Raw genomic sequence first — 23,828 nt, forward strand, 5'->3', positions numbered from 1 at the left:
AACACGTTAATAAAACATGTCTTACAACACGTTAATAAAAACATGCCTTACAACACATTAATAAAACATGTCTTACAACACGTTAATAAAAACATGCCTTACAACACGTTAATAAAAACATGCCTTACAACACGTTAATAAAAACATGCCTTAAAACACATTAATAAAAACATATGTTGCAACACATTTTAATAAAAACATACAAGGACAATGTTATGTTAACACAGTGACAGATTGATCAAATTATTTATTACCTTGGACAAAGCTAGGCCCAGGATCCCAAACGATATCCTCCGATGAGATTGACTCTTTAGAGGGTTTCTGTTTGAGCAGACTGTAACGTTTATAGAGAACCTGATCTCCATGAACATCAAAGAGATCATCTTTAAAAGTCATCCTTGTGTCTTTTCAAACACTTGATCAATTGATCCATTTGACAAATAATGTCCCCTTCTTATACCCTGGAGGGTGGAGGGACATTCAGGCACATAATGTCCACATCTCATACACTGGAGGGTGAAGGGACATTCAGGCACATAATGTTCACATCCTATACCCTGGAGGGTGAAGGGACATTCAGGCACATAATGTCCACATCTTATACCCTGGAGGGTGGAGGGACATTCAGGCACATAATGTCCACATCTCATACACTGGAGGGTGGAGGGACAAACAGGCACATAATGTCCAACTTAAATTCATGTCAGTCCTTCCCTGATTCATTGTGTTATAGATCAGTGCAGAGTGTGTGTCAGGCTGTGTATGTCCTGATGGTCTGCTGTCTGATGGAAATGGAGGATGCATCAAGGAAGATCTATGTCCCTGTTCTCACAATGGAGTCTACTACCAACCTGGACATGTGCTCAAAGTAGACTGCAATACCTGGTAAAATCAACTTCTATCCCTCTTCTTCTTCTTTTTTGGATATGTCAAATGCTTCCCTCTATAATCTCCCCTTGTGATTATGTTTGCATCAATGTAGCACTTGCGAAGGCAGAAAATGGCAGTGTACCAATAAGCAGTGTGATGGGATGTGTGCCATATATGGAGATGGGCATTTCATCACTTTTGATGAGAAAAGGTTCACTTTCAATGGAGATTGTGAATACATTCTTACTCAGGTAGGGCAATAATCATTTGTGTTTAGGATTTTCTTTGTATTTTATTAAAACCCCTACTTTATGTATGATGCACATATTTTCTAATTATGATTAAGATGAGGTAATAATAATAATAATAACTAAGATGTTTTCTGATTGTGAATTTGAATACATCCTGCAGGACTACTGCAGCAACAATCCAAACGGTACCTTTAGAGTGATCACAGAGAACATTCCCTGTGGAACAACCGGCACCACCTGTTCCAAGGCCATCAAGCTCTTCTTGGGGGTAGGAACTACTGTTCATAAACGGCTTCAGACATGCATTAATAGACAAGTCTGGACATTTGACTCAATGTCGACACCGGTGGCTGTGAGTGTAATTGCATGCTGAACTTTGGATGCACTTATCTCGTCGCCTCCATGTGTTTTGTTAGCACACTAGATTGACAAGGCTGTCTGACGGAGTGTCTGCTTAGAATTATTGTCGGGTCAGATTTGATAGCAGCACAAAAATCTGCCAGCAGCATACCACTGCTGGCTTGCTTCTGAAGCTAAGCAGGGTTTGTCCTGGTCAGTTCCTGGATGGGAGACTAAATGCTGCTGGAAGTGGTGTTGGAGGGCCAGTAGGAGGCACTCTTCCCTCTGGTCTAAAAAAAAAATCCCAATACCCCAGGGCAGCTATTGCCCTGTGTAGGGTGCCGTCTTTCGGATGGGACGTTAAACTGGTGTCCTGACTCTCTGAGGTCATTAAAGATCCCATGGAATTTATCGTAAGAGTAGGGGTGTTAACCCTAGTGTCCTGGCTAAATTCCCAATCTGGCCCTCATACCATCACAGTCACCCTCCTCTCCCCTGTAACTATTCCCCAGGTTGTTGCTGCAAATGAGCACGTGTTCTCAGTCAACTTACCTGGTAAAATAACAGTTAAATAAAATTTAAATAAAAAATCACCCCTTTGTATTTGGGTTAGGGTTAGCTATGTATTAGGTTAATTGTTAGCTATGTATTTGGGTTAGGGTTAGCTATGTATTTGGGATAGGGTTAGCTATGTACTTGGGATAGGGTTAGCTATGTATTTGGGTTAGTGTTAGCTATGTATTAGGGTTAGGGTTAGCTATGTATTAGGTTTAGGGTTAGCTATGTATTTGGGATAGGGTTAGCTATGTATTAGGGTTAGGGTTAGCTATGTATTAGGTTTAGGGATAGCTATGTATTTGGTTTAGGGTTAGCTATGTATTAGGGTTAGGGTTAGCTATATATTTGGGTTAGTGTTAGCTATGTATTAGGGTTAGGGTTAGCTATGTATTAGGTTTAGGGTTAGCTATGTATTAGGGTTATGGTTAGCTATGTATTTGGGTTAGGGTTAGCTATGTATTTGGGTTAGGGTTAGCTATGTATTAGGGTTAGGGTTAGCTATGTAATAGGGTTAGTGTTAGCTATGTATTAGGGTTAGGGTCAGCTATGTATTAGGGTTAGTGTTAGCTATGTATTTGGGTTAGGGTTAGCTATGTATTAGGGTTAGGGTGAGCTATGTATTAGGGTTAGGGTCAGCTATGTATTAGGGTTAGTGTTAGCTATGTATTTGGGCAGTAGAATTTCAAATCATGTTGTATCTGTGTACAAACTGGATTGTGAAAAACCCAGCACCACCACAGTGTAACCCTGGATAGTATAAAGCCCAGCATCACCACACTGTTACCCTGGATGGTGTAAAACCCAGCACCACCACAGTGTTACCCTGGATGGTGTAAAACCCAGCACCACCACAGTGTTACCCTGGATGGTGTAAAACCCAGCACCACCACAGTGTAAAATCCTGGATAGTGTTAAATCCAGCACCACCACAGTGTAAACCTCTCTACTAGTATTACATTAGCAATGAACACTTTCTGTTTCTGTCTTTCAGAGCAATGAGATCATACTAGCAGATGAATCTGTAAAAGTGATCAAACAAGAGAACGGGGTTGACGTGCCATACCAGGTCCACTCTATCGGTCTCTATGTTGTTGTTGAGGCTGAAAATGGCCTGATCCTCATGTGGGACAAGAAGAATAGCCTGTTCATCAAACTCAGCTCTACCTTCCAGGTGAGTGACTAGAATAGGACATTTTGAACCAGTGATGGCACTGTATCTTTGTTTAGCAATTGCATTGGCTTCCAAAACAATGTGATGTTTGATTATCTACTTCAAGTTATTATTTCTAAATGTTGAATTTCCTTCCAGGGCCAAGTGTGTGGTCTGTGTGGAAACTACGACGGTAATGGAAAGAATGACTTCACGTCCAGAAACCAGGAAGTGGTTGTTGAAGCTCTGGAGTTTGGGAACAGCTGGAAAGTGTCACCCAGTTGCCCCAACGCTGATGTCATAAAAAACCCATGCACTTTAAGATCATACAGGCAGTCCTGGTCTCTGAAACGCTGCAGCATCATCACCAGTAACGTTTTCTCAGCCTGCCACTCACAGGTACAGTACACAGCAGATACTATTCAATGTAGATTCAATACCAAAGTTGTTAGGAAGTCGACGTAGTCTATATAAACGAAGATAAAAAGACACACATATACAGTAAATACTTCAATAGAGACGACAGCAGATATATTCAATAGAGACGACAGCAGATACATTCAATAGAGACTACAGCAGATACATTCAATAGACAGTACAGCAGATACAGTCAATAGACAGTACAGCAGATACATTCAATAGACAGTACAGCAGATACATTCAATAGACAGTACAGCAGATACATTCAATAGAGACGACAGCAGATACATTCAATAGACAGTACAGCAGATACATTCAATACACAGTACAGCAGATACATTCAATAGAGACTACAGCAGATACATTCAATAGACAGTACAGCAGATACAGTCAATAGACAGTACAGCAGATACATTCAATAGACAGTACAGCAGATACATTCAATAGAGACTACAGCAGATACATTCAATAGACAGTACAGCAGATACATTCAATAGACAGTACAGCAGATACATTCAATAGAGACGACAGCAGATACATTCAATAGAGACTACAGCAGATACATTCAATAGAGACGACAGCAGATACATTCAATAGAGACGACAGCAGATACATTCAATAGACAGTACAGCAGATACATTCAATAGACAGTACAGCAGATACATTCAATAGACAGTACAGCAGATACATTCAATAGAGACTACAGCAGATACATTCAATAGAGACGACAGCAGATACATTCAATAGAGACGACAGCAGATACATTCAATAGACAGTACAGCAGATACATTCAATAGAGACGACAGCAGATACATTCAATAGACAGTACAGCAGATACATTCAATAGAGACAACAGCAGATACATTCAATAGACAGTACAGCAGATACATTAGAGACTACAGCAGATACATTCAATAGACAGTACAGCAGATACATTCAATAGAGACGACAGCAGATACATTCAATAGACAGTACAGCAGATACATTCAATAGACAGTACAGCAGATACATTCAATAGAGACAACAGCAGATACATTCAATAGAGACTACAGCAGATACATTCAATAGAGACTACAGCAGATACATTCAATAGAGACTACAGCAGATACATTCAATAGACAGTACAGCAGATACATTCAATAGACAGTACAGCAGATACATTCAATAGAGACTACAGCAGATACATTCAATAGACAGTACAGCAGATACATTCAATAGACAGTACAGCAGATACATTAGAGACTACAGCAGATACATTCAATAGAGACGACAGCAGATACATTCAATAGACAGTACAGCAGATACATTCAATAGAGACTACAGCAGATACATTCAATAGACAGTACAGCAGATACATTAGAGACTACAGCAGATACAATCAATAGAGACGACAGCAGATACATTCAATAGACAGTACAGCAGATACATGCAGTTGGCAGGTTCAAACAAGCTGTCTGTACAAAGGCTATGACTTGTGTATCTTGGCTACATTGGTATTTGCATTTGGTGAAAATTGTAATTTTCTGTTAAAAGTCTACACCGTTGGGGGGGGGGGGGGTTACATATGGAATTGATTTAAAATAGTAATACTATTGATAATTTAGATATTTCATTTTGAATTGTAGGACCCCTTTATGTTTCAAAAATATATATTTACGAAAGAAAACATTTAAAATATTGAATTTGGCCTTTAATACTACAGGCCTTAACAACATAAATGGCAAAAAAAATAAATAATCATAAGTAATAGGATGTTGAAGTGTCTGTCTAGGATATTTAAGAAAGCTCAGGAATACATTTTTTGGGGGGGGGGGGCTTGGTGGACAAAAGGGAAGTGGGGGTCGACTGAGATGAGACACTACAAGGTTGATAATTATAACAATTGAAATGCTAATCCTTTGCACCTGAACGCTCACTCATTCGGGAATGATTGCAATCAATATATATATTTACGCTCAGTGTGTTGTCAGGATCTCTGTTGAAAAGTTTGTTTCTGTTGGAGAGTTTGTCCGCCCTCTCTCTCTCTCTCTGCCGTGGTTAGAAAGGATAGTTCAGAGTAAGATTCATTCGTTATAGATAGATGTTTCGGCAGTTGTCGGTCTTCGTATTCAATGACACCGAATTCCTAGCTGCAGACTAGTAATTAGTATCAAAGACTTGTTCTTATTCTGTCAGTATCGATAGTCTTAGAGTTTCAACAACCATTACAACCTTAGCTTATACTCAGGTTTTATGGAAAAATCTTTCCAATAAAATTGGTTTGTCAATAATCATGTGAATGTCCACACAGTCACCATAATAGACAACAACAAAAGTAGTACTAAACAGAAAACAAAAACATAAAGTCAGCCATCCAACCCAATAATAATCATCGTCAATAATTCATCTGTAGTCTCTTCAACAAGCTGGGCAATGCATTGAATAAATAAATGATGGCTTAATGCATCTTCCTAAAAGGTGGACCCCACGCCATTCCATGATGCCTGTGTGAGGGACTCGTGTGCCTGTGACACTGGGGGAGACTGCGAGTGTTTCTGTACAGCTGTAGCAGCCTACGCCCAGGCCTGTAACGAGGCAGGGGCTTGTATCAAGTGGAGAACACCAGATATCTGCCGTGAGTCATTTGCTTTGAGTGGGACAATTGATTGATGGCTAGGTGGGATTGTTTAGCTATCGGGACAAAATACCAATTTATGATTTGAATGTGTAACTGTTTAATCCTCTTTTAGGACCCTGGTTCAGTTAAAATGTGACATGTTTTCATTTCACCAGCTCTGTTCTGTGATTTCTACAACCCTATTGGTGAGTGTGAGTGGCATTATAATCCGTGTGGATACCCCTGTATGAAGACCTGCAAGAATCCCTCAGGAACATGCTCCAGTCAGATCCCTGCACTGGAAGGTAACTAAGAGCCCTTCATAACAGCTTGGCCGTTTGATTTACAATTTACATTCCAAGTTGTTAAACAAATGTACAGTATAACATATGTAATGCCTCCCCCTCCCTTGTTCATCTATACTGAAAACTAAAAACAAATATTGAAATATCATATCCATCACAGCTTTGGTGTTAAAACTAGATACCATGAGGATGATCTAATCTGTGCAGGTGTCCTGGATTAAATTGACTGTTTTTATCTTAAAGGTTGCTATCCAAAATGTTCTTCGGCCCAGCCTTATTTGGAAGAAAGTACCATGAAGTGTGTCACTAAGAAGGACTGTGGTTGCTACGATGGAGATGGAACTCATTACAATGATGGAGAGGTTATACCTTCTAAGGAGAACTGTCAGACATGGTATGTATCAACATTTTGATAAATACATAGATACTGTATTTACATTACATAGGGTTTAATACGGTTGGTATAAGCCTTAAGGTAGCCTGTATTTCTGGTCAGATAAGGCAATGTCAATAGTCCACCCACAATTGATTTTGATTTTCAAAGATTGTGATTTGACCTGTTAATACCTCATTGTGATTTGACCTGTTAATACCTCATTGTGATTTGACCTGTTATTGTGATTTGACCTGTTATTGTGATTTGACCTGTTATTGTGATTTGACCTGTTATTGTGATTTGACCTGTTAATACCTTATTGTGATTTGACCTGTTAATACCTTATTGTGATTTGACCTGTTAATACCTCATTGGGATTTGACCTGTTAATACCTTATTGGGATTTGACCTGTTAATACCTTATTGTGATTTGACCTGTTAATACCTTATTGGGATTTGACCTGTTAATACCTTATTGTGATTTGACCTGTTAATACCTCATTGGGATTTGACCTGTTAATACCTTATTGGGATATGACCTGTTAATACCTTATTGTGATTTGACCTGTTAATACCTCATTGGGATTTGACCTGTTAATACCTTATTGTGATTTGACCTGTTAATACCTTATTGTGAATTGACCTGTTAATACCTTATTGGGATATGACCTGTTAATACCTTATTGTGATTTGACCTGTTAATACCTTATTGTGATTTGACCTGTTAATACCTTATTGGGATATGACCTGTTAATACCTCATTGTGATTTGACCTGTTAATACCTCATTGGGATATGACCTGTTAATACCTTATTGTGATTTGACCTGTTAATACCTTATTGGGATTTGACCTGTTAATACCTTATCGTGATTTGACCTGTTAATACCTTATTGTGATTTGACCTGTTAATACCTTATTGTGATTTGACCTGTTAATACCTCATTGGGATTTGACCTGTTAATACCTTATTGTGATTTGACCTGTTAATACCTTATTGGGATTTGACCTGTTAATACCTTATTGTGATTTGACCTGTTAATACCTTATTGTGATTTGACCTGTTAATACCTTATTGTGATTTGACCTGTTAATACCTTATTGTGATTTGACCTGTTAATACCTTATTGGGATTTGACCTGTTAATACCTCATTGGGATTTGACCTGTTAATACCTTATTGGGATTTGACCTGTTAATACCTTACTGTGAATATAACATATAACATTGTTTTGTACTTCATAAAAAATAGCTCTTAATATCTTATTCGACTTTGAAAGGAACTGTAACCTCCTTCTTTCTTTTTCAAGTCGTTGCTCATCAACTGAGGTCAGATGCAGCTATGATGTCCAAGGTAAGGAAAACCACGACAAACTGAAACATTAGCCCACATTATTACCAAGAAGGTAACATGACAAGATGATTACATGATAATAACTGAAACATTAGCCTACATTATTACCAAGAAGGTAACATGACAAGATGATTACATGATAATAACCGAAACATTAGCCTGATAATAACTTATGTTCCTTGTGATAATCCTATTGCAGTTTGCTATTGTTTATACGACGGCAGAACATACCCGTATGGAGCGACCATATATCACACATCTGACGGTGATGGGACCTGTATTACTGCCACCTGCAAAGAGAACGGAACTATTGTCCGGATTATGAACCCCTGTCCCACCACCCCAACTCCAAAGACTACACCAAGTGTTACAACAACACAGAAATCCACTCAAGCACCGACCACAACAGTATTTGTTTTCTCAACTCCTACCACTACCCCAACCACAACCACAACCCCTACCCCTACCCCCACAACAACCATGACACTGACAACACCCCCTTCCACTACCCCCACAACAACCCCTACTTCACCAACACCCACTTCACCCACTACTACTCCACACTGCCTGACCAAGACTGTCTGTGAATGGTCAGACTGGATTAGCAAATACTATCCCTCTGTTGGACCAGAAGGAGGAGATTTTGAAACCATAGAAAATATAAGGAAATCTGGTATTGATATTTGTAGCCAACCGAAGGAAGTAGAATGCAGAGCCAAAGAGAACATAAATGTTCCTTTGGCAGAACTAGGTCAAAATGTTGAATGCAACCCCTCAGTTGGACTGATATGCCTCAACAAGGATCAAGGCATCCCACCAATATGCTACAACTACGAGATCAGAGTCAGATGTTGTGTTGATGTTTGTAGCAATGAGACACCTACCACCTCAGAAAGGCACACAACAACCATTACAACAGCAACAACTACCCCAACAACAACAACAACAACAACAGAAAGTCCAACAACAACAACAACAACAACAGCAAGTACAACAACAACAACTACCAAAACAACAATAACAACAACAGAAAGTCCAACAACAACAGAAAGTCCAACAACAACAACAGAAAGTCCAACATCAACAACAACAACTATGTCAACAAAATATTCCACAACAAGTGAAACAACAGAGGAAATTACAACTGGTCCAGAACCAACAACAACCACAACAACCAGTACACCGACAACAACCCCTTCCACTACCCCCACAACAACCCCTACTTCACCAACACCCACTTCACCCACTACTACTCCACACTGCCTGACCAAGACTGTCTGTGATTGGTCAGACTGGATTAGCAAATACTATCCCTCTGTTGGACCAGAAGGAGGAGATTTTGAAACCATAGAAAATATAAGGAAATCTGGTATTGATATTTGTAGCCAACCGAAGGAAGTAGAATGCAGAGCCAAAGACAACATCTATGTTCCTTTGGCCGAACTAGGTCAAAATGTTGAATGCAATCCCTCAGTTGGACTGATATGCCGCAACAAGGATCAAGGCATCCCACCAATATGCTACAACTATGAGATCAGAGTCAGATGTTGTGTTGATGTTTGTAGCGATGAGACACCTACCACCGCAGAAAGAAACACAACAACCATTATAAAATCAACAACTACCCCAACAACAACAACAACAGAAAGTCCAAAAACAACAACTACCCCAACAACAACAACAACAACAACAGAAAGTCCAACAACAACAACTACCCAAACAACAACAACAACTACAGCAAGTCCAACAACAACAACCCCAACAACAACAACAACAACAGAAATTCCAACAACAACAGAACGTCCAACAAAAACAACAGAAAGTCCAACAACCACAGCTAAGTCAACAACTCAATCCATAACAACAATAGTAACAGAGGAAGTTACAACTGGTCCAGAATCAACAACACCTACCACCACCACAACAACAACAACAACAACAACAACAACCACAGAAAGTCCATCAACCACAACAACATCTAAGACAACAACATATTCCACAACAAGAGAAACAACAGAGGAAATTACGACTGGTCCAGAATCAACAACACCCACAACAACCCCTACTACTACCCCAACTACTACCACAACAACAACAACAACAACAACAACAACAGAAAGTCCATCAACCACAACAACATCTAAGACAACAACATATTCCACAACAAGAGAAACAACAGAGGAAATTACGACTGGTCCAGAATCAACAACACCCACAACAACCCCTACTACTACCCCAACTACTACCACAACAACAACTCAGACGAGGACTACCTCTGAGGTTACAACAACAGCAACACCCACAACAACCCCTACTACTACCCCAACTACTACCACAACAACAACTCAGACGAGGACTACCTCTGAGGTTACAACAACAGCAACCACCAAAGCATCTACCAAAACAACATACTTCACTGTAGTAACAAATCCAACAAACACAACACCAACACCAACTGAAAAGCAAATATCAAACTTGACAACACAGACAGAAGAAACTACTACATCAAACCCAACCACAACCCCTACCATTACCCCAACAACAACCCCTACCATTACCCCAACGACAACCCCTACCATTACCCCAACAACAACAACAACAACAACAGAAAGTTCAACAACAACAACAGAAAGTCCAACATCAACAACAACAACTATGTCAACAAAATATTCCACAACAAGTGAAACAACAGAGGAAATTACAACTGGTCCAGAACCAACAACAACCACAACAACCATAACTCTGACAACAACCCCTTCCACTACCCCCACAACAACCCCTACTTCACCAACACCCACTTCACCCACTACTACTCCACACTGCCTGACCAAGACTGTCTGTGAATGGTCAGACTGGATTAGCAAATACTATCCCTCTGTTGGACCAGAAGGAGGAGATTATGAAACCATAGAAAATATAAGGAAATCTGGTATTGATATTTGTAGCCAACCGAAGGAAGTAGAATGCAGAGCCAAAGACAACATCTATGTTCCTTTGGCCGAACTAGGTCAAAATGTTGAATGCAATCCCTCAGTTGGACTGATATGCCGCAACAAGGATCAAGGCATCCCACCAATATGCTACAACTACGAGATCAGAGTCAGATGTTGTGTTGATGTTTGTAGCGATGAGACACCTACCACCGCAGAAAGAAACACAACAACCATTATAAAATCAACAACTACCCCAACAACAACAACAACAGAAAGTCCAAAAACAACAACTACCCCAACAACAACAACACCAACAGAAAGTCCAACAACAACAGAAAGTCCAACAACAACAACAGAAAGTCCAACAACAACAACTATGTCAACAAAATATACCACAACAAGTGAAACAACAGAGGAAATTACAACTGGTCCAGAACCAACAACAACCCCAACAACCATTACTCTGACAACAACCCCTTCCACTACCCCCAGAACAACCCCTACTTCACCAACACCCACTTCACCCACTACTACTCCACACTGCTTGACCAAGACTGTCTGTGAATGGTCAGACTGGATTAGCAAATACTATCCCTCTGTTGGACCAGAAGGAGGAGATTATGAAACCATAGAAAATATAAGGAAATCTGGTATTGATATTTGTAGCCAACCGAAGGAAGTAGAATGCAGAGCCAAAGACAACATCTATGTTCCTTTGGCCGAACTAGGTCAAAATGTTGAATGCAACCCCTCAGTTGGACTGATATGCCGCAACAAGGATCAAGGCATCCCACCAATATGCTACAACTACGAGATCAGAGTCAGATGTTGTGTTGATGTTTGTAGCGATGAGACACCTACCACCGCAGAAAGGCCCACAACAACCATTATAAAATCAACAACTACCCCAACAACAACAACAACAACAACAACAGAAAGTCCAAAAACAACAACTACCCCAACAACAACAACAACAGAAAGTCCAACAACAACAACTACCCCAACAACAACAACAACAACAGCAAGTCCAACAACAACAACCCCAACAACAACAACAACAAGTCCAACAACAACAACTACGCCAACAACAATAACAAGAACAGAAAGTCAAACAACAACAGAACGTCCAACAACAGCAACAGAAAGTCCAACAACAACAACTAAGTCAACAACTCAATCCATAACAACAATAGTAACAGAGGAAGTTACAACTGGTCCAGAATCAACAACACCTACCACCAAAACAACAACAACAACAACAACAACCACCACAGAAAGTCCATCAACCACAACAACATCTAAGGCAACAACCTATTCCACAACAAGTGAAACAACCGAGGAAATTACAACTGGTCCAGAATCAACAACACCTACCACCACAACAACAACAACAACAACAACAACAACAACAACAGAAAGTCCATCAACCACAACAACATCTAAGACAACAACCTATTCCACAACAAGTGAAACAACAGAGGAAATTACAACTGGTCCAGAATCAACAACACCCACAACAACCCCTACACCATCAACAACAACAACAACATCTAAGACAACAACATATTCCACAACAAGTGAAACAACAGAGGAAATTACGACTGGTCCTGAATCAACAACACCCACAACAACCCCTACTACTACCCCAACTACTACCACAACAACAACAACAACAACAACAACCACCACAGAAAGTCCATCAACCACAACAACATCTAAGACAACAACATATTCCACAACAAGTGAAACAACAGAGGAAATTACGACTGGTCCAGAATCAACAACACCCACAACAACCCCTACTACTACCCCAACTACTACCACAACAACAACAACAACAACAACAACAACAGAAAGTCCATCAACCACAACAACATCTAAGACAACAACCTATTCCACAACAAGTGAAACAACAGAGGAAATTACAACTGGTCCAGAATCAACAACACCTACCACCACAACAACAACAACAACAACCACCACAGAAAGTCCATCAACCACAACAACATCTAAGACAACAACCTATTCCACAACAAGTGAAACAACAGAGGAAATTACAACTGGTCCAGAATCAACAACACCCACAACAACCCCTACTACTACCCCAACTACTACCACAACAACAACTCAGACGAGGACTACCTCTGAGGTTACAACAACAGCAACACCCACAACAACCCCTACTACTACCCCAACTACTACCACAACAACAACTCAGACGAGGACTACCTCTGAGGTTACAACAACAGCAACCACCAAAGCATCTACCACAACAACAGACTTCGCTGTAGTAACAAATCCAACAAACACAACACCAACACCAACACCAACACCAACTGAAAAGCAAATATCAAACTTGACAACACAGACAGAAGAAACTACTACATCAAACCCAACCACAACCCCTACCATTACCCCAACAACAACCCCTACCATTACCCCAACAACAACAACAACAACAGAAAGTTCAACAACAACAACAGAAAGTCCAACAACAACAACTATGTCAACAAAATATTCCACATCAAGTAAAACAACAGAGGAAATTACAACTGGTCCAGAACCAACAACAACCACAACAACCATTACATTGACAACAACCCCTTCCACTACCCCCACAACAACCCCTACTTCACCAACACCCACTTCACCCACTACTACTCCACACTGCCTGACCAAGACTGTCTGTGAATGGTCAGACTGGATTAGCAAATACTATCCCTCTGTTGGACCAGAAGGAGGAGATTATGAAACCATAGAAAATATAAGGAAATCTGGTATTGATATTTGTAGCCAACCGAAGGAAGTAGAATGCAGAGCCAAAGAGAACATCTATGTTCCTTTGTCCGAACTAGGTCAAAATGTTGAATGCAATCCCTCAGTTGGACTGATATGCCGCAACAAGGATCAAGGCATCCCACCAATATGCTACAACTACGAGATCAGAGTCAGATGTTGTGTTGATGTTTGTAGCAATGAGACAACTACCACCGCAGAAAGGCACACAACAACCATTACAAAAGCAACAACTACCCCAACAACAACAACAACAACAACAGAAAGTCCAAAAACAACAACTACCCCAACAACAACAACAACAGAAAGTCCAACAACAATAACTACCCCAACAACAACAACAACAACAACAGAAAGTCCAACAACAACAACTACCCCAACAACAACAACAACAACAGCAAGTCCAACAACAACAACCCCAACAACAACAACAACAACAGAAATTCCAACAACAACAGAACGTCCAACAACAACAACAGAAAGTCCAACAACCACAACTAAGTCAACAACTCAATCCATAACAACAATAGTAACAGAGGAAGTTACAACTGGTCCAGAATCAACAACAACAACCACAGAAAGTCCATCAACCACAACAACATCTAAGACAACAACCTATTCCACAACAAGTGAAACAACAGAGGAAATTACGACTGGTCCTGAATCAACAACACCCACAACAACCCCTACTACTACCCCAACTACTACCACAACAACAACAACAACAACAACAACAACCACAGAAAGTCCATCAACCACAACAACATCTAAGACAACAACATATTCCACAACAAGTGAAACAACAGAGGAAATTACAACTGGTCCAGAATCAACAACAGCCACAACAACCCCTACTACTACCCCAACTACTACCACAACAACAACAACAACAACAACAACAACCACAGAAAGTCCATCAACCACAACAACATCTAAGACAACAACATATTCCACAACAAGTGAAACAACAGAGGAAATTACAACTGGTCCAGAATCAACAACACCCACAACAACCCCTACTACTACCCCAACTACTACCACAACAACAACAACAACAACAACCACCACAGAAAGTCCATCAACCACAACAACATCTAAGACAACAACATATTCCACAACAAGTGAAACAACCGAGGAAATTACAACTGGTCCTGAATCAACAACACTTACAACAACCCGTACTACTACCCCAACTACTACCACAACAACAACAACAACAACCACCACAGAAAGTCCAACAACAACTACAGCAACAACATCAAACCCAACAACAACCACTATCATTACCCCAACAACAACCCCTACCACTACCCCAACAACAACCTCTATCATTACCCCAACAACAACCCCTACCACTACCATAACAACAACCCCAACCATTACCCCAACAACACCCCCTACCACTTCCCCAACAACAACCCCTACCACGACCACAACAACAACCCCAACCATTACCCCAACAACAACTCATATCACGACCCCTACCACTCCCCCTACCATTACCCCAACAACAACCCCTACCATTACCCCAACCACAACCACTACCATTACCCCAACGACAGCCCCTACCACGACCACAAGCCCTACCACGTTATGTTTTTGCACATACAAAAATCTACATTTCCCTGCTGGTAAGTGATAAGTTTCCTTCATTAAAATGATAAATTCTGACTACATATTGCATTCCTACACTTCATTTAATATCTATTCATTACTAATATTATGTTTATGTTTAGGTTCCTTGATATATAATGAGACTGATGGGGCAGGCTGGTGTTTCACCTCCTACTGTAACTCAAGTTGTGTTGTTGAGAAACAAGCCAGACCATGTCCCTCTACGACCCCAGCTACAGTCAGCACTGTCTCAACTACAGTCAGCACTGTCTCAACTACAGTCAGCACTGTCTCAACAACAACAGAAGCTACACATTCTACAACATCTACATTGTCCCCGACTACACCTTACAAGGGCTGTGAATATGTCATTCCACCAAGAAAGGTAATGAAATAAAATAAACAGAATTATTGTGTTTCTTAGTTCATAGTGCTGTGTAGTTCATAGTGTTGTGTACTTCATAGTGTTGTCTAGTTCATAGTGTTGTGTACATCATAGTGTTGTGTAGTTCATAGTGTTGTGTATTTCCTAGTGTTGTGTAGTTTATAGTGTTGTGTTATTCATCGTGTTGTGTAGTACGTAGTGTGTTTACTTTCAGGACTAAAACATACATTTTCAACTTTAGGATGGTGAGACTTGGAAGACAGACAACTGCACTACTCAGACTTGCCACAGGGGTGTAATTACCACCACGCCTGTGGACTGTAAGTCTGTAGAAAAGCCTGTGTGTGAAAATGGATACCCACCAGTGAAAGTCTATGACGAATCAGGTTGCTGCTATCACTACGAATGTGAATGTAAGTTCAAAACGTAATGTTTTTAATTATCTTCTGTTCCCACCTTCTACAAATACGTATTACTCCAAGTGTACTTGTTTTAAAGACGTCCTCCAGTGATTTTTGAACATTTCCTGTTGGAAAGTGATATCCCAAGTATAAAACTTCAAGGAGTTGGTCTGATCGCGTGGCGCAACTTTGGTTTTAGTAGTGGGGGGGGCATAATCATTATCATTATTATTTGTATCCAGTCGGATAAACACTCCAAACACCCTACTGGACCACTCAGAGGCGTCCGCATGGTCCTAAAGCACAGCGTTGCCTTGTTTTGTATCACATTACAATGATAAAACTGGGGGGGAACAAAAATGCAATTTCAGAAAGTGGGGGAGACATGCCCCCGTCCACCCCCCGTCCCCAGTGAAAGTTGCACCCTTGGTCTGATCTGATGGTGACATTGCGATGTTATCAGCTTGTGCCATTTCATGAGGATACCTCGACCAGCCCTTGTGTTCAGTAAATCAGGTGTTAAATGAGATGAAAATGAGACTGGAGTAGGACTTTAAACTCTTTTATTGATGAGTGATCTATCTATTTGTTACCTTCTTCTGTTCTATCTCTCAGGTATATGCTACGGATGGGGAGACCCTCATTACGTCACATTTGATGGCCAATATTACAGTTTCCAGGAAAACTGCACCTACGTTTTGATTAAAGAAATAGTTCCTCGACAGAACTTCAGTGTCATCATCGACAACTATAACTGCGATCCGTCTGGACATGCGACCTGCCCTCAGTCTCTGATTGTCAATTACAAGTCCTACAAAATCGTTCTTACTCCGAAGAGATTAAACGTGACAACAAATATGGTAAATATAACAGTGCTATTATTCACATTTATACACTTTAAAAAAGTGCACTTTGAGATAGACATTATTTGATACAGACATTCTTGACACAGACTGTCATGTTGTCTTGTCTCTGTCCTTTCCCTTCACCCTGTCTCCCTCTGCTGGTCGTGTTAGGTTACCTTTTCTCCCCCGCTTTCCCCCAGCTGTCCCTTGTCTCCTCTAACTACCCATTCACCCCGTTCCCCACCTGTTCCCTTTTGTCCCTCTGATTAGGTCCCTATATCTCTCTCTGTTTCTGCTCCTGTCCTTGTCGGATTCTTGTTTGTTTGTGTCATTCATGCCTGAACCAGACTGTCGTCATGTTTGCTGTAACCTTGTCCTGTCCTGTCGGAATCTGCCGGTCCATCTGAGCCTACCTATGTTTGGTAATTAAAGAAGCTCTGTTTAAGTTGATTCGCTTTTGGGTCCTCATTCACGCACCGTAACAGAAGAATCCGACCAAGAATGGACCCAGCGACTTCGGATCCTCTCCACTCAGCCGTCGAGATCCAGGGAGCGATGCTAGGCAGACACAAGCAGGAATTGTCTGCTGCTCGACATGCCGTTGAGACCCTGGCCACCCAAGTCTCCAACCTCACAGAACAGGTTCACCATCTCCGCCTCGATCCACCGGCCACTTCCAGGGCTTTCGAATCTCCGGAGCCCAGAATCAATAACCCGCCGTGTTACTCTGGGGAGCCCACTGAATGCCGCTCGTTCCTCACCCAGTGTGATATTGTGTTTTCTCTCCAGCCCAACACTTACTCCAGGAGCACTGCTCGTGTCGCCTACGTCATATCTCTCCTTATTGGACGGGCTCGTGAGTGGGGCACGGCAATCTGGGAGGCAAGGGCTGAGTGTACTAACCAGTATCAAGACTTTAAGGAGGAGATGATACGGGTTTTTGATCGATCTGTTTTTGGGGAGGAGGCTTCCAGGGCCCTGTCTTCCCTATGTCAAGGCAATCGATCCATAACAGACTACTCTATTGAGTTTCGCACTCTTGCTGTCTCCAGTGGCTGGAACGAGCCGGCCTTGCTCGCTCGTCTTCTGGAGGGTTTCCGCGCAGAGGTAAAGGATGAGATTCTCTCCCGGGAGGTTCCTTCCAGCGTGGATTCCTTGATTGAACTCGCTATTCGCATTGAGCGACGGGTTGATCTTCGTCACCGAGCTCGTGGAAAGGAGCTCGCGCTCTCCGTCGCCTCCCTCTCCGCATCACTACCATCTTCCTCTGCCGGCTCGGGTGCTGAGCCCATGCAGCTGGGAGGTATCCGCATCTCGACTGAGGAGAGGGAACGGAGAATCACCAACCGCCTCTGTCTCTATTGCGGTTCCGCTGGTCATTTTGTCACTTCATGTCCAGTAAAAGGCCAGAGCTCGTCAGTAAGCGGAGGGCTACTGGTGAGCGCTACTACTCCTGTCTCTCCTTCAAGATCCTGCACTACCTTGTCGGTCCATCTACGCTGGACCGGTTCGTCAGCTTCCTGCAGTGCCTTAATAGACTCTGGGGCGGAGGGCTGTTTTATGGACGAGACCTGGGCTCGGGAACATGACATTCCTCTCAGACAGTTAAAGGAGCCCACGGCCTTGTTCGCCCTGGATGGTAGTCCTCTCCCCAGGATTCAGCGTGAGACGCTACCTTTAACCCTCACTGTTTCTGGTAATCATAGTGAAGCCATTTCTTTTTTAATTTTTCGTTCACCTTTTACACCTGTTGTTTTGGGCCATCCCTGGCTAGTTTGTCATAATCCTTCCATTAATTGGTCTAGTAATTCTATCCTCTCCTGGAACGTCTCTTGTCATGTGAAATGTTTAATGTCTGCTATCCCTCCTGTTTCCTCTGTCTCTTCTTCACAGGAGGAGCCTGGTGATTTGACAGGGGTGCCGGAGGAATATCACGATCTGCGCACGGTGTTCAGTCGGTCCAGGGCCACCTCTCTTCCTCCACACCGGTCGTATGATTGTAGTATTGATCTCCTTCCGGGAACCACCCCCCCCCGGGGTAGACTATACTCTCTGTCGGCTCCCGAACGTAAGGCTCTCGAAGATTATTTGTCTGTAGCTCTTGACGCCGGTACCATAGTCCCCTCCTCCTCTCCCGCCGGAGCGGGGTTTTTTTTTGTCAAGAAGAAGGACGGGTCTCTGCGCCCCTGCATAGATTATCGAGGGCTGAATGACATAACAGTGAAGAATCGTTATCCGCTTCCTCTTATGTCTTCAGCCTTCGAGATCCTGCAGGGAGCCAGGTTTTTCACTAAGTTGGACCTTCGTAACGCTTACCATCTCGTGCGCATCAGGGAGGGGGACGAGTGGAAGACGGCGTTTAACACTCCGTTAGGGCACTTTGAATACCGGGTTCTTCCTTTCGGCCTCGCTAACGCTCCAGCTGTCTTTCAGGCATTAGTCAATGATGTCCTGAGAGACATGCTGAACATCTTTGTTTTCGTTTACCTTGACGATATCCTGATTTTTTCACCGTCACTCCAGATTCATGTTCAGCACGTTCGACGTGTCCTCCAGCGCCTTTTAGAGAATTGTCTTTTTGTGAAGGCTGAGAAGTGCACTTTTCATGCCTCCTCCGTCACATTTCTCGGTTCTGTTATTTCCGCTGAAGGCATTAAGATGGATCCCGCTAAGGTCCAAGCTGTCATTGATTGGCCCGTCCCTAAGTCACGCGTCGAGCTGCAGCGCTTTCTCGGCTTCGCGAACTTCTATCGTCGTTTCATCCGTAATTTCGGTCAGGTGGCAGCTCCTCTCACAGCCCTTACTTCTGTCAAGACGTGCTTTAAGTGGTCCGTTTCCGCCCAGGGAGCTTTTGATCTCCTCAAGAATCGTTTTACATCCGCTCCTATCCTTGTTACACCTGACGTCTCTAGACAGTTCGTTGTCGAGGTTGACGCGTCAGAGGTGGGAGTGGGAGCCATCCTTTCTCAGCGCTCCCTCTCTGACGACAAGGTCCACCCATGCGCGTATTTTTCTCATCGCCTGTCGCCGTCGGAATGTAACTATGATGTGGGTAACCGCGAACTGCTCGCCATCCGGTTAGCCCTAGGCGAATGGCGACAGTGGTTGGAGGGGGCGACCGTTCCTTTTGTCGTTTGGACTGACCATAGGAACCTTGAGTACATCCGTTCTGCCAAACGACTTAATGCGCGTCAGGCGCGTTGGGCGCTGTTTTTCGCTCGTTTCGAGTTCGTGATTTCTTATCGTCCGGGCTCTAAGAACACCAAGCCTGATGCTTTGTCTCGTCTCTTCAGTTCTTCAGTAGCCTCCACTGACCCCGAGGGGATTCTCCCTGAGGGGCGTGTTGTCGGGTTGACTGTCTGGGGAATTGAGAGGCAGGTAAAGCAAGCACTCACTCAAACTCCGTCGCCGCGCGCTTGTCCTAGGAACCTTCTTTTCGTTCCCGTTCCTACTCGTCTGGCCGTTCTTCAGTGGGCTCACTCTGCCAAGTTAGCCGGCCACCCTGGCGTTCGGGGTACGCTTGCTTCCATTCGCCAGCGTTTCTGGTGGCCCACCTGGGAGCATGACACGCGTCGTTTCGTGGCTGCTTGTTCGGTCTGCGCGCAGACTAAGTCCGGTAACTCTCCTCCTGCCGGCCGTCTCAGGCCGCTTCCTATTCCCTCTCGACCGTGGTCTCACATCGCCTTAGATTTTGTCACCGGACTGCCTTCGTCAGCGGGGAAGACTGTTATTCTTACGGTTGTCGATAGGTTCTCTAAGGCGGCTCATTTCATTCCCCTTGCTAAGCTTCCTTCTGCTAAAGAGACGGCACAAATCATCATCGAGAATGTTTTCAGAATTCATGGCCTTCCGTCAGACGTCGTTTCGGACAGAGGTCCGCAATTCACGTCTCAATTTTGGAGGGAGTTTTGCCGTTTGATTGGGGCTTCCGTCAGTCTCTCTTCCGGCTTTCACCCCCAGTCTAACGGTCAAGCAGAACGGGCCAATCAGACTATTGGTCGCATCTTACGCAGTCTTTCTTTTCGCAACCCTGCGTCTTGGTCAGAACAGCTCCCCTGGGCAGAATACGCCCACAACTCGCTTCCTTCGTCTGCGACCGGGCTATCTCCTTTTCAGAGTAGCCTCGGGTACCAGCCTCCGTTGTTCTCATCTCAGTTCGCCGAGTCCAGCGTCCCCTCCGCTCAGGCTTTTGTCCAACGTTGCGAGCGCACCTGGAAGAGGGTCAGGTCTGCACTTTGCCGTTATAGGGCGCAGACTGTGAGAGCTGCTAATAAGCGTAGAACTAAGAGCCCTAGGTATTGTCGCGGTCAGAGAGTTTGGCTCTCCACTCAGAACCTTCCCCTTAAGACGGCTTCTCGCAAGTTGACCCCGCGGTTCATTGGTCCATTCCGTATCTCTCAGGTCATTAATCCTGTCGCAGTGCGACTTCTTCTTCCGCGATATCTTCGTCGCGTCCACCCTGTCTTCCATGTCTCCTGTGTTAAGCCCGTTCTTCGCGCCCCCGCTCGTCTTCCCCCCCCCCCCCCCATCCTTGTCGAGGGCGCACCTATCTACAGGGTCCGTAAGATCTTGGACATGCGTCCTCGGGGCCGTGGTCATCAGTACCTAGTTGACTGGGAGGGGTACGGTCCTGAGGAGAGGAGTTGGGTTCCCTCTCGGGACGTGCTGGACCGTGCGCTGATTGATGATTTCCTCCGTGGCCGCCAGGTTTCCTCCTCGAGTGCGCCAGGAGGCGCTCGGTGAGTGGGGGGGTACTGTCATGTTGTCTTGTCTCTGTCCTTTCCCTTCACCCTGTCTCCCTCTGCTGGTCGTGTTAGGTTACCTTTTCTCCCCCGCTTTCCCCCAGCTGTCCCTTGTCTCCTCTAACTACCCATTCACCCCGTTCCCCACCTGTTCCCTTTTGTCCCTCTGATTAGGTCCCTATATCTCTCTCTGTTTCTGCTCCTGTCCTTGTCGGATTCTTGTTTGTTTGTGTCATTCATGCCTGAACCAGACTGTCGTCATGTTTGCTGTAACCTTGTCCTGTCCTGTCGGAATCTGCCGGTCCATCTGAGCCTACCTATGTTTGGTAATTAAAGAAGCTCTGTTTAAGTTGATTCGCTTTTGGGTCCTCATTCACGCACCGTAACACAGACATTCTTTGATACAGACATTATTTGATACAGACATTCTTTGATACAGACATTCTTTGACACAGACATTCTTTGATACAGACATTCTTTGATACAGACATTCTTTGATACAGACATTCTTTGATACAGACATTCTTTGATACAGACATTCTTTGATACAGACATTCTTGACACAGACATTATTTGATACAGACATTCTTTGATACAGACATTCTTTGATACAGACATTCTTTGATACAGACATTCTTTGATACAGACATTATTTGATACAGACATTCTTTGATACAGACATTCTTTGATACAGACATTCTTTGATACAGACATTCTTGACACAGACATTATTTGATACAGACATTCTTTGATACAGACATTCTTTGATACAGACATTCTTTGATACAGACATTCTTTGATACAGACATTCTTTGATACAGACATTCTTTGATACAGACATTATTTGATACAGACATTATTTGATACTGACATTATTTGATATAGACATTCTTTGATACAGACATTCTTGATACAGACATTCTTTGATACAGACATTCTTTGATACAGACATTATTTGATACAGACATTCTTTGATACAGACATTCTTTGATACAGACATTCTTTGATACAGACATTCTTTGATACAGACATTCTTTGATACAGACATTCTTTGATACAGACATTCTTTGATTCAGACATTCTTTGATACAGACATTCTTTGATACAGACATTCTTTGATTCAGACATTCTTTGATACAGACATTCTTGACACAGACATTCTTTGATACAGACATTCTTTCATACAGAGATTATTTGAAACAGACATTATTTGATATAGACATTCTCATACCACTTTAAGACTTAAAATAATCTAGCTCCATATTTTGAAATGTATTATTTACTTATTTACTTTTTGTAACGTGGGGGTATTGATTAATAGGGATATCTGATCTTGCTTGTTTTTCCTTATCATTCACAAGGTTTACATCAATGGAAATCAGATCTTCCCAACCTTTTCTAATGAAGACCTCATGATCACCAGCACTGGGGTGGAGTTACTGTTGAAGATCCCTGCCATTAAAGCAACAGTGATGTTTAAATCCCTTATGTTCAGTGTAACCCTGCCAAACTCCCTATTCTACAACAACACAGAGGGGCAGTGTGGTAAGTATGTAGGCTTTACTGCATCCCAAATGGCACACTGTTCCCAATGTACTGCATTCCTTTTAACCAGGGGGGATAGGGTCCCAATGTAGTGCACCCCTTATAACCAGGGGGAATAGGGTCCCATTGTAGTGCACTCCTTTTAACCAGGGGGAATAGGGTCCCATTGTAGTGCACTCCTTTTAACCAGGGGGGATAGGGTCCCAATGTAGTGCACCCCTTATAACCAGGGGGAATAGGATCCCATTGTAGTGCACTCCTTTTATCCAGGGGGAATAAGGTCCCATTGTAGTGCACTCCTTTTAACCAGGGGGAATAGGATCCCATTGTAGTGCACTCCTTTTATCCAGG

At 42.8% G+C, this 23,828-nt stretch overlaps 1 protein-coding gene across 1 annotated transcript in view; it reads left to right on the top strand.

The window, feature by feature from the left end:
- The window catches only part of LOC149985322 (uncharacterized), a 51,369-nt gene that overhangs the window by 19,939 nt on the left and 7,602 nt on the right, over positions 1–23,828 (top strand). The window contains exons 22-36 of the mRNA XM_090214307.1: positions 734–885; positions 983–1,121; positions 1,282–1,389; positions 3,010–3,189; positions 3,328–3,567; positions 6,046–6,202; positions 6,361–6,489; positions 6,733–6,883; positions 8,173–8,216; positions 8,416–12,381; positions 13,351–15,576; positions 15,682–15,944; positions 16,186–16,357; positions 16,961–17,205; positions 23,294–23,477. Of these exons, the coding sequence (XP_090070433.1) occupies positions 734–885; positions 983–1,121; positions 1,282–1,389; positions 3,010–3,189; positions 3,328–3,567; positions 6,046–6,202; positions 6,361–6,489; positions 6,733–6,883; positions 8,173–8,216; positions 8,416–12,381; positions 13,351–15,576; positions 15,682–15,944; positions 16,186–16,357; positions 16,961–17,205; positions 23,294–23,477 (8,356 nt within the window). The remainder of the gene's footprint in view (positions 1–733; positions 886–982; positions 1,122–1,281; positions 1,390–3,009; positions 3,190–3,327; positions 3,568–6,045; positions 6,203–6,360; positions 6,490–6,732; positions 6,884–8,172; positions 8,217–8,415; positions 12,382–13,350; positions 15,577–15,681; positions 15,945–16,185; positions 16,358–16,960; positions 17,206–23,293; positions 23,478–23,828) is intronic.

The sequence above is a fragment of the Oncorhynchus mykiss genome, chromosome 2, assembly GCF_057628025.1.
Source record: "Oncorhynchus mykiss isolate SJ-2025 chromosome 2, ASM5762802v1, whole genome shotgun sequence".
In the NCBI taxonomy this organism is placed as follows: Eukaryota; Metazoa; Chordata; class Actinopteri; order Salmoniformes; family Salmonidae; genus Oncorhynchus; species Oncorhynchus mykiss.